General features: G+C 35.6%; 1 protein-coding gene across 5 annotated transcripts in view; it reads right to left on the bottom strand.

Moving 5' to 3' along the window:
* Positions 1–1,843: 1,843 nt before the first annotated feature.
* SREK1 (splicing regulatory glutamic acid and lysine rich protein 1) overlaps positions 1,844–15,973 on the bottom strand; it is a 48,935-nt gene continuing 34,805 nt past the window's right edge. For 3 of the 5 annotated variants that reach the window (XM_027040871.2, XM_027040848.2, XM_027040864.2), the window contains 2 exons: positions 7,481–7,625; positions 1,844–6,415 (listed from right to left, as the gene is read on the bottom strand). In XM_027040871.2, the coding sequence (XP_026896672.1) occupies positions 6,266–6,415; positions 7,481–7,625 (295 nt within the window). In that variant the 3' untranslated portion in view covers positions 1,844–6,265. The remainder of the gene's footprint in view (positions 6,416–7,480; positions 7,626–15,973) is intronic. The other 2 variants (XM_053223428.1, XM_027040855.2) reach the window with 1 other exon arrangement.

Raw genomic sequence — 15,973 nt, 5'->3', positions numbered from 1 at the left:
GCAAAGAATATTACCAGGAATAAAAGGACAACTAAATAATGATATGTCAATTCAACATGAGCACATTAATAATCCCAAACATTCATGAGCTCTTAAGAGTTTCAAAATACATAAAGCAAAATCAGAAAGAAAGAACTACATGAAAGAACTAAAAAAAAAAAGACAAAATCCACAATCTACCAAGGAATTTCAAGACCCCAACCTTAAAAATTAGCAATGACAGAAAATCAGTACAGACATAGAAGATATGAACAACAAAACCATCAGTCAGCATGACCTAACTGGCATTACAGATTATTTCACTCAAAAAGAATCATACGATACATTCTTAACAAGTGCATATGGAACACTTAAGAAGATACGCTGCAAGCCATAAAGTCTTAGAAAATTTAAAAGGAATCAAATCATACAAACTATTTACTAACCAAAATGGAATAAAGTTAGGAGTCACTAACAAAGATCTTTGGAAATGCCCAAATATTTGAACACACATTGAAAATAACCCATGGATCAAAGACAACGCCAAATGGGAAATTATTAAGTGTTCTGAACTGAACAAAAACAAAGACACACTATGTCAAAATTTGTTGAATGTACCTAAGCAGTACTTAGAGGGAAATTCACAGCATTAAAATACCTGTATCAGAAAAGAAGGTCTCAAGTCAGTGACTCCAGCTCATACTTTAAACTAGAAAAAGAGTTCACACTTTAAACTAGACTCTGACATTGGGGCGCCTGGGTGGCTCAGTCGGTTTAAGCGGCCGACTTCGGCTCAGGGCATGATCTCGCGGTCCGTGAGTTCGAGCCCCGCGTCGGGCTCTGGGCTGACAGCTCAGAGCCTGGAGCCTGTTTCAGATTCTGTGTCTCCCTCTCTCTGATCCTCCCCCATTCATGCTCTGTCTCAAAAATAAATAAACGTTAAAAAAAAAAAAATTTAAACTAGACTATGACAAATTACAATTCACACACAATAAAACATAAAACCACCTAAAAATCACAAGTTATTGAGGCACCTGGGTGGCTCGGTCAGTTAAGCATCCAATTTCAGCTCAGGTCATGATCTCAGTCCATGAGTTTGAGCCCCGTGTTGGGCTCTGTGCTGACAGCTCAGAGCCTGCAGCCTGCTTTAGATTCTGTCTCCTCTCTCTCTGCCCCTCCCCTGCTCATGCTCTCTCTTAAAAAACCTTTAAAAAACTTAAACTTAGGAAAGAGCAATAAATAAATAGATAAATAATTCTGAAATAAGAATAAATTCTGAAATAAGCAGAAAAAATAACAAAGAGCAGAAATCAGTGAAATAAAAAGCAGAAAAACAACAGAGGAAATCTGATGAAAGCAAAATCTGACTTATTTTAAATCAATAAACGGATTAAAAAAAACATATTAACAATATTAGGAATGAGATTCCATGAACTTTATGCCAATAGATTTGACAAGTTAGAACAGACTTGGAATAGACTGGACAACAAATTCCTCTGAAGATGCACAAACACCAAAGCTTACTCAAGAAGAAGAAGAAGAAAAAACATAAATAATCCAAAATCTACTTTTGAAATTGATTTGTAATGTGAGAAGGAAATTCCAGACTCAGGTTAGCTTTATTGTGAAATTCTACCTAACATTTATGGAAGAAGTAATGACAATATGATTCAAAGTCCTTCAGAGAACTGAAGATGAGGGAACATTTTCCACATCATCCTGTTAGGCTGGCACTATAAACCAAAACCAGAAAGATACGACACACCCCTAAAAGAGCCCATTACCACCTTTCAGTTATAAAAAATAAGTCATAAATAGGTACATAAATGTCTCAGAAATAAGTGAAATTACTACTCAACAGTGGTGAGATTTTAAGATTTTCATTTTATTAAAAATATAGCAACACAATAGCAGCATCATTTGATAAATCTTTACTAGTACCACTTAGAAGTAGCCCTACTCACATAAATATACACGACCTATGCAGCATCTTATGTTTACATGTTAAACTCTTCCCTTGATAACCCATAGCATCATGTAAAGAACACTATTGTAAGATTAAGAAGAAGAATATTTAACTATTAAACTGAACTACCTATACAACGACACAATACACCCAGATGTAATCTTCTGTGGAAACCAGGGAGTTCTGCAGATTGCCCCCCAACCATTTGTTGCCTACCACGCTGCCTCAAGTTGATGGAACTCCATCTCTTCAATTCTAATCCTTTCAGCATGATTTTCATATATTTGAACTTGCACATAGAGTCAAGAAATTATCTATCTAGCAAAAGAAAGTTAAGAATGGAGAGAACTATTATTCCATTCCAATCCCAGGGAAATAAATCTTAGCAGTAAAATATGTGAAGTTTCCCACAAGTTGGCAATTTTCAAAATTAAAATGTTGCTACATACAAAGTTAATTTAAAAATCAGGAAACAAACTAAAATCCTGTGTTTAAAAACAATATATCAAGAAATGTTGTCTTAGATATAAACTAATTATTATGATAAATTACTTGCTAGGAAATACAAAAATACCTTAAAATAGAATGGAAAGAAATGTAATTATTACTTACTACCAACCTAACTGAATATGGACCAAAAAACCATCAATAGCTTTAGCTTTTGTTTTTAAAGTAAGGTATCAATCTTCAGGCAAAATCACCAATAAGAGCGTATTTAAGAAAAATTCACCCACAAACCCAAAATTAGGTAAGGAAGTCAATTTTATTTTAAAAGACTTTATATTACACTATACTTACTACTGCTTCCAGAAATCTAATTTAGCCCTTTTAAGAGCCCTAACTTTTGAAATTTGAAAATAAACAATTTTAAATGAATTATTACACTAGCTAAATAAACGTGAGGACACTAAGTATGTAGGTAGTGAAAAGAAAAAATAGTTAAACATATAAGGAACATACTTTGTGGACACGGCTCTACTTCATAACCCAGTCCGTTAAAATCAGATACTATCTTTTAGTGAAAATATAATAAATAATGCACTGAAATGTTATTTAATGCATCCTTCCAAAAGGATTCATACTAATAGCTAAGTCAACCACTAAAAAGACTAATCATAAAAATATGATTTTATCAAATCATATTACTTCTAATAGATTTTTCTAAATGATTAAGGGCCTATTACTACATATTGTAATTCTTAAAATTAAATAGTATCTTCAGGGCTGATTTAAAGACTTTTTAAAGTTTTAAGATAAAGATAGCAACATATATATAGGAATGAATGAGGTCCTGCAAATAATGTCACAAATGAAGTTACTTTCTTGACAAGAAAGGATTCTAAACTTGAATTTTTCTTTTAAGCATGTCAAAATTTAAGCCTCTGACACTTCTGAAGATCAATATGGTATAGATTGAAACTATTGAATGTAAGAATTCTAAACAAAATCACAAGTTGACTAGTGTTTGCAATTATAAATTACACTAGATGGAGAAATAATAGAGGCAACTGCAGAAGTTAAGGATTTATGCTTGTTTTCACACATAAAACTGGTCACCTTATTATGAAGGTCCACCTTAATATAAATAATTCATCATGCACTGTGAAAAGAAACATGAGGATCAACAGAATTTGTCTAGAATGATAAATAGCAACCACAATTAAGGAACAGAATGTATTCTCTGTATAATCAAGCTAAAAAAAAACATAATTAAAAAAGGGATCAAGTATACAATTACTGTCTTCTTGGCCTTACCTCAAGTTTTCCTGACATCTACCTGGGATGAAAAAGAATAGTCTTAAAGAAAAAACAAAATACCTTGAAAGAAAGTAACAAATAAATGGAAACCTACCAGGCTGCTATAAGTGAACAAAGAAAAGAAAACCTATCCCTCTCTCTCTCTCTCTCAATCTCTCTCTCTCGCACACACTCACTCCAATACCTCCAAGCCCTAGAAAACTTTGCTTCCATAAACACATTTAAGAACATGTTTCACTCTCTCTGGATCTCCTATATTCCTATTCATGTCCTCCTTTTACAAATCAGTGTCTTTCAAAAGAAGTATTATTTTAAAACTGAGTATCATCAGCAAGAAAAATAATTAGTAGCAGGAACCTAATTATATTAACTGCCAACAAAGGAAACATTGAGTCCGAGTACAAGAAATAACTCAAAACACCACACAAACATGTTTTCTCCACGTTGAAACAATTTCTATGCCAACTAAAACAAGATAGACATGATAAACTAAGATGCTGTTTTGAAATGCATAAACAAATACTCTCCTCTAAAATACTTAGCTTTATTAGAGAAATGGTACTAAAAATAACAAAGATTCAAACATTTGCTCTATTCTACTACATATTATAAATAAGACAGCTGTTGATGCAAGACACACACTCACAATCTTTCCATATGCACCCAAGCATTCTTGTATCAGAATAAGCTGTTTACCAGCCAACCGTATGTGGTTGAATGATTAAAATGACCATCTATACTTTACATAGTAAAGCATTTTCAAAAATTTTAATGTACACGGTGACAAAAAGGAAAAAAAAACACAGTAATTCTGAACACATGAAGAGTAATTAAGCAGCTTCATAATCAAACCAGGCTTCATTACTTGCAATAAGGGCAATTCTTTCCATTTTCTATCAAATACTTAAGTTTCAATAGTATGAACATTAAAAGAAAACTCAAGTTGAAACCAAGTAACTGATGTGCTACTCAGCTTTTTAAATCTATAAGTAACTCTTCCCATGAGGTAAGGCAACGGAGTAATTTGATTGTATTAGATTGCATTAAAATAATTATACTTGATTTTTTTTAATAACATGCTAATTGAAAGGTATAACTTTTGGGGGAACATAACAATAATGAAAAGATTTATGAAATTATGAGTTATGGCTTTGGGGAAAATATTAGCAATGTTGTCATTTTACTACTTGCATACTTCCTGCAAAAAGTGAGCCTAAGAGTAACGGATGACCTATATTTTAAACTCAAGTAAACATATCCTTAAAACAAATAATCTCACGTGTTCTGTTTTACATATAATTTCTGCACATCACTTACGAGAAGATGATTAAGAGGTAATAATTAAGGCCATCCAATGGAGACAACGAAAGTGTTCGCTCTGATTTAAGTAAAGTAAGAACATGCTTCATATTCAATTATCACAGTATAAAACTGATGGTCCCAAAACTGCATTGTTGTTTTAAGCTCTGAAGTCATTCTTAAAAGCAGGACTTCCCTCATGTTAGGTGAGCTATGTAAGAAGCTCTTCTCTGACACACTATTTTGGACACTTTCTCTATGGGAGTGAATGAAATATCCATCTAAGTTCCGTATGAATTGAGAATGACTAGCACATATAAAATTCTAGAAAACAGTATACCACATTGTAGAAGGCACTAAAGCTTCAGCTTGTGCTCCCATAGCCCGTTTTGAAAACCCAGTTTTCTTTTAGTAATGGCACCTTTGCCACCTACAGCTGACAACACACACTGCAATATTATTCATAATAAGCTTGGAAATGTCAAAAAAAGTTCAAAAGGAAATGCTTACTTTGTGAGGAGACCCAATGATTCTAAAGGCTGAATACTAATCCATTATTATTAGTATTCAATACAGTTGCTCTTCCTTTTGAAAGAGAACAGTAGCATGCATTGTCAGTTGTTTGTTAATCCACTTATTTAAGCAATTTTAGTCTGTAAAACTATTTTAACAAAAAACTGTTGTCCTAAACAGTGAGCAAAAGAAAACACAATAGTGAGAATTTAACACAACCACCGTAAATCCTGTGAAGTAAATGTTAAAACTTCTTACATACTCTGCACTTACAAGGGTGTGTATATATTTGCACCGATTTCAAGCACATCATCAAATCTGTATATATTGAAATTAAAAAAAAAAAAAGTAAAACAATACAAAATTCAGTAACAACCATTTTTTAAAAGAGCCTCCAATGCTTATCTCCAGTCTCTGTGGACAGTACAAATTTGGATCTTTGACGTCCCATTTATTTGCAATGGTTCTTGGCAAACACTAACAAACCACATGACAAGTGTGTCAGCCACCATGGAAATGCACAAATTCTAGAAGATGAGGAGTTTGGGTAACACCTGTTATTTTAACGATGTCCATGCTTTATTTTCTTACTCAGTAACAAGATGGCCACAAAGTCACCTAACAACTAGAAAAGCTGTTAGTTCATATCTTCATACTCAACTGGATTTCTTCACTGTATAACATATTGTTGGAAGAATTAATAGCTTTGGATTTTATTCCAGCGTGTGTTTAGAGGTGCATCTGTCAGTCCTACACTGCTTCTGTTTTGGTAGAGAGGTTTTCTTCATTTGGCTGACAATTCCCATTTTGCTGGACTTTGTTTTCCTCAGTCCTTGGTGCATCCTTGTCATCTACTTCTTTGCCCACACTTGAATCTGGTTCTTTATTGTGTTCCTTCTCCTACAATGAATATTAAGTTGTACACTTAATATTGTCTGCTATTACATCTGGTTATGGCTAAAATATGTACTTCAGTGAGCTTAATAAAACAGTATTTTCTCCCATTACCTTTTCAGACAAATAGATACACAAACATGTATCAATATGTCCTCTGGAAATTATAAATTAGAATAAAATAGTTGAGGAGAAAGTCTAAGTGTTAAAAAAATGTTACTTAATTGAAAAAGTGGGACAGATCTGTTGAAAGAGTTAAATAGGTGCCAAAGATGCCAGGATAGATTTGTAATCTGCATACCAAAGAACCAAATTCAGAGGCTGTAGAAAAAGAAATCGCAATTCATCCTAGCAAAGACTGCTCAAGAACAGTCCAGTTCTGCCCTCAGTTAAAGGAGAATTACGTGAGAACATGTGGAACAGTGCCTGGCACACGGTGATGTTCAAGAGACAGTATCAATACTATTGACGATGATACTAAATCTCTATGAATATAAGCGTAAATAAAACCAGAACATGAAAGCTCCAGAACTCATAATTCATTTCCAAATACAAATACACTTACTGGTATAACAAAAGAATTAATGTAATTCACAAGTAGTTAAATATTTATCCAAAAAACTGACTTGGTAGAATTTGCTTTTCCACTGATTATTCTAATTCAACAAACCTAATTTCAGTACACATTATAAAACGAATGATGACCAAAGTTTTGTCAAATTTGCTGAAACAAATATATTTCACAGGAAACAGATATATTCTGAGGAAAATGGCCCCAATCAGAAACCTTATATAAAATCAAATCTACGTGACCTATAGACAATCTTTTTGTATGCCAGTCTAGGACTCTCTAAAATAAGGAATGCATTTGTCTGAGTTTCAGTTAGCTCATACCTCATCCCTTCAAAACTTCAGCTTAAAAAAGTTATAAATTGAACATTAAAGAATACCAAAAACATACAAGATACTATAGCTCTCAAGAAGTTTTTGGCCTGAAACTAGTTCTGTATAAAAATAACAATATCAATTATTAATTATTCAAAGCCTAAACACTGAATGACTGTTGCTTACTTTAAGTGAAGTATTATTCTTCTCCAACTTTTCCTTTCCATCTCGGTCATTAGAACTCTTTCTTGTAGAGGTTGAACGTTCTCTCTCTCTTCTTTCACTGATGTGGTCCCTTTCTTTTTCTCTCTTTTTATCCTTCTTATTTCTGCTATAAGAATATTGAGAATATATGCCAGTGAATGTCTAAGAAATTGAAGACCTACCATGCTGTTGACAAAACAGCCTTATCTAACACTAATACGTTGTAAATAAGCGTATCAGTAACCTGGTTTGACCAAGTAATATAAATGGACGTTATAACCCCACCTACTCCACCCCATACCCCAATTAGCTTTTTAAAGATACACAGAGGCCACCATGTGTTCACATAAAACACAATTTAGTTTTTTCAATTTCTTAGTTCAAGATTAATTTATCTGCTGTAATGAGATTAAAATAAAACAAAATATAATGTTTTACCTACTTTTTCAAAGCAAAAAAATGAATAAACACACAGGAATGAAAAGGATAAAGAATTAGAGGTAGCTCCCATGGAGGGCTGAATGACTACTAGCAAAACTTCAGACTGCAAACAACCTACTGTGCACTGCCCTCATCATTCACCATTAAAAGGACACCCACCGATTCAAGATGAAAGTTAAAAGAAGACTAAATGAACAAGTTCCATGTATAAAAATAATATACCTTTAGAATTAGAGAGAAAAAAAAATTCAGAGCAGAGGTATAATACCTTCTACTTTAAAATATCAACCTTAATAGGGAACTCTAAGCTTTTTTCTCGTAACTATGAATAGTTTAAAAATAAAGACAAACAGGGGGCGCCTGGGTGGCTCAGTTGGCTGAGTGCCTGACTCTTGATTTCGGCTCAGGTCATGACTTTAGTTCATGAGTTCGAGCCCTGCATCGGGTTCTGTGCTGGCAGTGCAGAGCCCCTCCCCCACCCCCCCGTGCCCCACTCTCTCCCTTGAAATAAATAAACTTTAAAAAATAAATAAATAAAAATAAAGACAAAGACCAGATAAACAAAGATACTTAGCAAATAGATCTAAATACATAGGAAAATTTAGTTTAACAAGGGTGGCATCTCAAATCATTGAAGAAAAGAGGATCTTTTGTCAGTAAAAGGTTTGGAGACAATTGGATTATATTATCTGGTAAGTGCTAAAACTGGATCTACATCTCTTATCTCATTCCATAATATATAAATAAGTCCAAATGGATCAGAGACCTAAATTTTTAAAATAAAATGCAGCTGCTAGAAGAAAACATGGGTGAACTTCTTTACTAACTGGGTAAAAAGAAATTTTTTTCTTAAATGTTTTATTTATTTTTGAGAGAGAGAGAGACAGAGCACGAGTAGGGGAGGAGCAGAGACAGAGGGAGACACAGAATCCGAAACAGGCTCCAGGCTCTGAGCTGTCAGCTCAGAGCCCGACACGGGGCTCGAACTCACAAACTGTGAGATCATCACCTGAGCCGAAGCTGGACACTCAACTGACTGAGCCACCCAGGCGCCCCAAAAAGAAAGATTTTTAACCATAACTAAAACCTCAGGTACAATAAAAGAAATATATGTGTGCAACTCCACATAGTATATCTTTCTACATAATTCTTAAATGTCAAAGGAACAACCACATCAAACTGCATAAAATTCTTAGGAATAAATTGAACCAAGGAGGCAAAAAATGTGCTGAAGGAAATGAAGACAAATAAATAAATATCCTTGTTTATGGACTAGAAGATTTAAATACTGTTAAGATGACAACAGTGTCCAAAGCCACCTACAGATTCAATGCAACCCCTATCAAAATCCCATTGCTGTTGTTACCAGAAATAGAAAAACCCATCCTAAAATTCACGTACTATCTTAAAGGACATCGAATCAACAAAACGATCTTAAAAAGAACAAAGGTCGAAGCTTTTCCGAACTTCAAAACCTACTACACAAAAGGTACAGTAACCAAAGCAGTGTAGTATTACATAAGGACTGAAAATAAACCCATGGAATACAGCAGAAACTCCAGAAATAAACTTCCACATATATGGCTCAAATGATTTTTGACATAGATGCCAAAACCCATTTAATGGGGAAAGGACAATCTTTTCAACAAATGGTACTGGGAAAACTGGATATGGATATCCTCCTGCATTAAGAACGAGGATGGACCATTATCTTATACTATATTAAAAACCTGAGTCAAAGTTTTTTTGATTCAAAAAGCTTGGATCAAACACCTAAATGTAGATGCTAAAACCATAAAACTCTTGGATGAAAACATAGGAGAAAATCTTCATGACACTGGATTTGGCAGTGATTGCTTGGACATGACACCAGAAGCAAAGACAACAAAAGGAAAAAATAGATAAATCTGTCTTCATCAAAATTAAAAACTTTAGGCATGTGAAAAGACATCCCACAAAATAGGAGAAATATTTGCAAATCATTTATCTGGTACAGGATAAATGAATTTAAAGAACTACAATTAGAGCCTGGAGCCTGCTTCGGATTCTGTGTCTCCCTCTCTCTCTGGCACTCTCCCACTCACATTGTCTCTCTCAAAAATAAATAAAACACTAAAAAAAATAAATAAATAATACAAATAACCCAATCTGAAATGGGCAAAAAGCTTGCAAAGACAGGTCTCCAAAGGTACAGAGATGGTCAATTAAGCACACAAGAAGATGCTCAGCATCACCATTCATTAGAAAAATGCAAATCAAAACCACAATGAGATGCTACTACACTCCTGAAGAATGACTATAATCAGAAGCAGACAATAACAAGTGTTGGTGAATACGTGGAGAAACTGGAGCCCTTGCACATCGCTGTTGGGAAGGTAAATGTGTGAAAACAGTCTGGCAGTTACTCAACAAGATAATGAGAGAGTACCACAGGATTCAGCAATTACCGCTCCCAGACAGGTATCCCAGAGAAATGCAACCATATATCCACACAAAAACTTGTACATGAATGTTCATAGCAGCTTTTTTTTTCTCTTAACGTTTATTATTGAGAGACAGAGAGAGACAGAGAATGAGCATGGGAGGGGCAAAGAGGAGGAGACACTGAATCTGAAGCAGGTTCCAGACTCTGAGCTGTCAGCACAGAGCCCGATACAGGGCTTGAACTCACAAACTGCGAAATCATGACCTGAGCTGAAGTCAGACGCTCAACCGACTGGGCCACCCAGGCGCCCCCATAGCAGCTACTCTTAACAGCTAAAACAAAGAAACAATACGAAGAAGTTCATCAACTAAAGAATGGATAAATAAAACACAGCTTCATCCACACAATGGAATATTGCTCACATATGGAAAGAAGTATTGATACAAGGTAAAACATGAACCTTGAAAACATTACATTTAGTCAAAGAAGCCAGAAACAAAACACTACATGTACTGCATGAGTCCATATATGAAATGTCCAGACCTGGCAAATTCACAAACACAGTAAGTCAGACTAGTCATGGACACTACTGTGAACCTAACTAAAAACCAATGAATTGCACATTTAAACAAGTGAATTTTATGATATTTGGGTTATTTCTCAATTAAAAAAAAAACACACATCCAAAGTTTAAGTGGGGCTACATACAGTCACACTCACACACAGTATATATATTGTATATGCTGTCTATTCTGAAGGAGAAATCCTAAGATAGATCTACTTAATTTTGCAAAAGAAACACAAGGATAAAAACAATGGATCACTGACAGAAGGTGGATAGGATGCAAGGTAGAAGAAATGAGGAGGGAATGACTTTGTGAACCCATCTTTTTGTCTAATTTGAGTTCATAATAGTAAAGTTTTAATTTATATGAGCAAAGTATTAAAAATACATTTATATGACCCACAACTACAGTATCCTATGCTTTCCATTATTCTCACCTAAAAACAATAACCCACAAGCAAATAAACACAAGACACCTGCTGAGAAACATGCTCCTCTTCACACTCTGGCAAAGTTTGTCAATTTCTCTGTTCCATACCAAGAAAACCACAGAAAACCAACTGAAAAACTCTGAGCAATTATTAAGGTGATGGGATGAAAATAAATATAGAGAAATCAATAACCTTCATTTGCACAAAACATCCAATTAGAGGACATAATGAAAGAAAAGACCTCATTAACAACAAAAGACCTCATTAACACAGAAGGTGCATAAAATCTGTATGAAACAAACACTGAAGCACTCCTAAAAAATACTCAGGACGATTTAGTGTCGCCTGGGTGGCTCAGTCGGGTAAGCGTCCGACATCAGATGAGGTCATGATCTCATGGTTCGGTTCTGGAGTTCGAGCCCCGCATCGGGTTCTGTGCTGTGAGCACCTAACCTGCTTGGGATCCTCTGTCCTCCTCTCTTTCTGCCCTTCCCCTGCTTGCTCTATCTTAAAAATAAAATTTAAAAAAAAAAAAAAAAAAAAAAAGGACGATTTAAATAAGTAGAAATATATACCATGTTCCTGGATAGACTCACCATCGTAAGGCTTTATTTATTAATAAACCTATAAATTTCTTCTAAGTTAATAAAGTTAATCCAACTGGTGCCCACTAAAAAGGAGAATTAGAGCAATATCCCTGATGAACATCGATGCAAAAATTCTCAAAAAGATACTACCAAATCGAATCCAACAATACATTAAGAGAATTATTCACCACGATCAAGTGGGATTTATTCCTGGGCTGCAGTGGTGGTTTAATATCCACAAATCAATCAATGTGATACACCACATAAATAAAAGGATAAGGACCATACAATCATCTCAAAATATACAAAAAAAAGTATTTAACAAAATACAGCATTCTTTCCTGATAAAAACCCTCAAGAAAGCAGAGAAAGAAGGAACATACCTCAACATTACAAAAGTCATATAGACCCACAGCTAATACCAAAGACCCACAGCTAATACCATCCTCAATGGGGAAAACTAAGTGCTTTTCCCCTAAGGTCAGGAACACACAGGGATGTCCACTCTCACCACTGTTGTTCAACATAGTACTTGAAGTCCTAGCCTCAGCAATCAGACAACAAAAAGAAATAAAATGCATCCACATTAGCAAGGAGGAAGTCAAACTTTCACTCTTGACAGACAACATGATATGCTATGTAGAAAACCAGAAAGACTCTGCCAAAACACGAATTCAGCAATGTCGCGGGATATAAAATCAACATACAGAAATGCTGCATTTCTATACACCAATAATGAAGCAACAGAAAGAGAAATCAAGGAGTACATGACATTTACGACTGCACCAAAAACCTTAAGATACCTAGGAATAAACCTAACCAAAGAAGTCAAAGATCTGTACTCTAAAAACTACAGAACTTATGAAAAAAAATGAAGACGACATAAAAGAGTGGAAAAATACTCCATGCTCATGGATTGGAAGAGCAAATACTGTTAAAACAAACCAATCTACACATTCAATGCAACCCCTATCAAAATAACGCCAGCATTTTTCACAGAGCTAGAACAAATAATTCTAAAATTTGTATGAAACCTGGTTAAGACCCTAAATAGCCAAAGTAATGTTGAAAAAGAAAAGCAAGGGGTGCCTGGGTGGCTCAGGCAGTTAAGCTTCTGACTCTTGGTTTTGGTTCAGGTGGTAACTAAGCCCCACACTGGGCTCGGTGCTGACAGCATGGAACCTACTTGAGATTCTCTCTTTCAATAAATAAATAAACAAACTTTTTTAAAAAGAAAAAGAAAAAAAAGAGGCATCTGGGTGGTTCAGTGGGTTAGGCATCTGACTTCTGCTCAGGTCATGATCTCACAGTGCATGAGTTCAAGCCCCACATCAGGTTCTGTGCTGACAGCAGAGCCTGCTTTGGAGCCGTCTCTCTCTGTCCCTTCCCGGCTAGTGCTCTCTCCCGCTCTCAAAAATAAATAAACATTAAAATTTTTTTTTTTAAAAAAAGAAAGAAAGAAAAACAAAGCAGGAGGCACCACAATTCCAGACCACAACTTGTATTACAAACCTGTAATTATCAGGACAGTATGGTACTCGCATAAAAAGAGACATACAGATCAATGGAACAAAATAAAGAACCACAAATGGACCCAAAACTATATGGTCAACTAATCTTCAACAAAGCAGGGGAAAATATCCGATGGAAAAAAAAGAAGCTCTTTAACAAATGGTGCTGGGAAAACTGGACAGCAACAAGCCGAAGAATGAACCTAGACCACTTTCTTACACCACACACAAAAATAAATTCAAAATGGACCCAAGACCTAAACGTAACACAGGAACAAAATCCTAGAAGAGAACACAGGAAGCAAACCTCTCTGACCTCAGCTGTAGCAAGGTGTTACTTAACATGTCTCCAGAGACAAAGGAAACAGAAGCAAAAATGAACAATTGGGACCTCATCAAATAAAAAGCTTCTGCATAGTGAAGAAAACCATCAACAAAACTAAGAGGCAAATGACAAAATGGGAGAAGATATTTGCAAATGACCTATTAAATAAAGGGCTAGTATCCAAAATCTATAAAGTACTGATAACTTATCAAAGAAGTTTCTCCAAAGAAGACATACAAATGCCTAACAGACACATGAAAAAAATGCTGAACATCACTTATCACCAGGGAAATATAAATCAAAACCATAATGAGACACCACCTCACATCTGTCAGAATGGCTAAAATTAACAACTCAGGACACAACAGATGTTGGCAAGGATGTGCAGAAAGGGAAACCCTCTTACACTGCTGGTGGGAATGCAAACTGGTGCAGCTACTCGGATAGTACGGAAGTTCTTCACAAAGTTAAAAATAAACTACCTTGTGACCAAGCAATTGGACTACTAGGTATTTACTTACTCAAAGGATACAAAAATGTTGATTCAAATGAGCACATGCACCCCAATGTTTACAGCAGCATTACCAACAAGAGCCAAATTATGGAAAGAGTCCAAACATCCATCGACTGATAAATGGATAAAGATGTGGTATATATATACAATCAGCAATCAAAAAGAATAAAATCTTGCCACTTGCAATGACGTGGATGGAGTAAACTAGAGTGTATTACACGAAGCGAAATAAGTCAGAGAAAGACAAGTACCATATGATTTCAGTCATATGTAGAATCTAAGAAACAAAAAGATGAACATGGGGGAAGGAAGGAAAAATAATAATACAAAGGAAGGCAAACCAGGAGACTGTTTTTAATGATTAAATTTTTTTTAACTTTTTTTTTAAGTTTATTTGTTTATTTGGAGAGAGAGAGAGAGAGAGAGGGAGGGACAAAGAGAAAGGGTAGAGTGAGAATCCCAAGCACATTCCACAGTCAGTATAGAGTGTAATGTGGGACTCAAACTCATGAACCATGAGATCATGATCTGAGCTAAAGTTGGATGCTTGACCAATTGAGCCACCTAGGCCCCCCCATAAGACTCTTTTTTTTTTTTTTAACGTTTATTTTTGAGACAGAGAGAGATGGAGCATGAACAGGGGAGGGGCAGAGAGAGAGGGAGACACAGAATCTGAAACGGGCTCCAGGCTCTGAGCTGTCAGCACAGAGCCCGACGCAGGGCTCAAACTCGCGGACTGTGAGATCATGACCTGAGCCGAAGCTGGACGCCTAACCGGCTGAGCCATTCAGGCGTCCCAAGAGAGACTCTTTTAAAGACAAACTGAGGGCTGATAAGCGAGGTGGGTGGGGATGGGCTAAATGGATGATAGGTGTAAGGAGGGCACTTGTGATGAGCACTGAGCATGGTATGTAAGTAATGAATCACTAAATTCTATTCCTGAAACCAATACACTATGTGTTAACTAACTTGAATTTAAGTAACTGGGAAGAAAAAAGTGAAAGAAAGAAAGAAAGAAAGAAAGAAAGAAAGAAAGAAAGAAAGAGAGAGAGAGAGAGAGAGAGAGAGAGAGAGAAAGAGAGAAAGAAAGAAAGAAAGAAAGAAAGAAAGAAAGAAAGAAAGAAAGAAAGAAAGAAATTTAATGCAACTATAATTCACATCATCACCAGATTTTACTTTTAGAACCTCAACAACTGACTCTTCTGTTCAAATGGAAAAACACACAAGAATGGTCAAGAAAGCTCAAAAAAACAGCAGAAGTGTGGAGGAGAATCGACCCTACTAAATGTTAAAAAAATATTACACAAACCGAGTAATAAAAATCATGGGCACTGGCATGAATCATCAAACCACTCCAGAGAAGGCCCAGAAACAGACCCAAACACAAATAGAAACACTCAGTACCTGAAAAGGCAACACATCAAATTAGTGTTGGAAAATTTAAGTTTTTGGAGCACCTGGTAGGCTCAGCCAGTTAAGCATCCAACTCTTGATTTCCACTCAGGTTATGACCTCACGGTTCATGAGATCCAGCCCAGTCCTGTGTTGAGATCAAGCTACACATCGGGCTCAGTGCTGACAGCATGGAGCCTGCTTGGGATTCTCTCTCCCACCTCTGTCCTTCCCCCAGCTCACACACATGCACGCTCTCTCTCAAGATAAACAAACATTAAAAA

The sequence above is a fragment of the Acinonyx jubatus genome, chromosome A1 (assembly GCF_027475565.1).
Source record: "Acinonyx jubatus isolate Ajub_Pintada_27869175 chromosome A1, VMU_Ajub_asm_v1.0, whole genome shotgun sequence".
In the NCBI taxonomy this organism is placed as follows: domain Eukaryota; kingdom Metazoa; phylum Chordata; class Mammalia; order Carnivora; family Felidae; genus Acinonyx; species Acinonyx jubatus.
The sequence above is the reverse complement of the archived record's forward strand: the minus strand, read 5'-3'. Positions and strand labels throughout refer to the sequence as shown.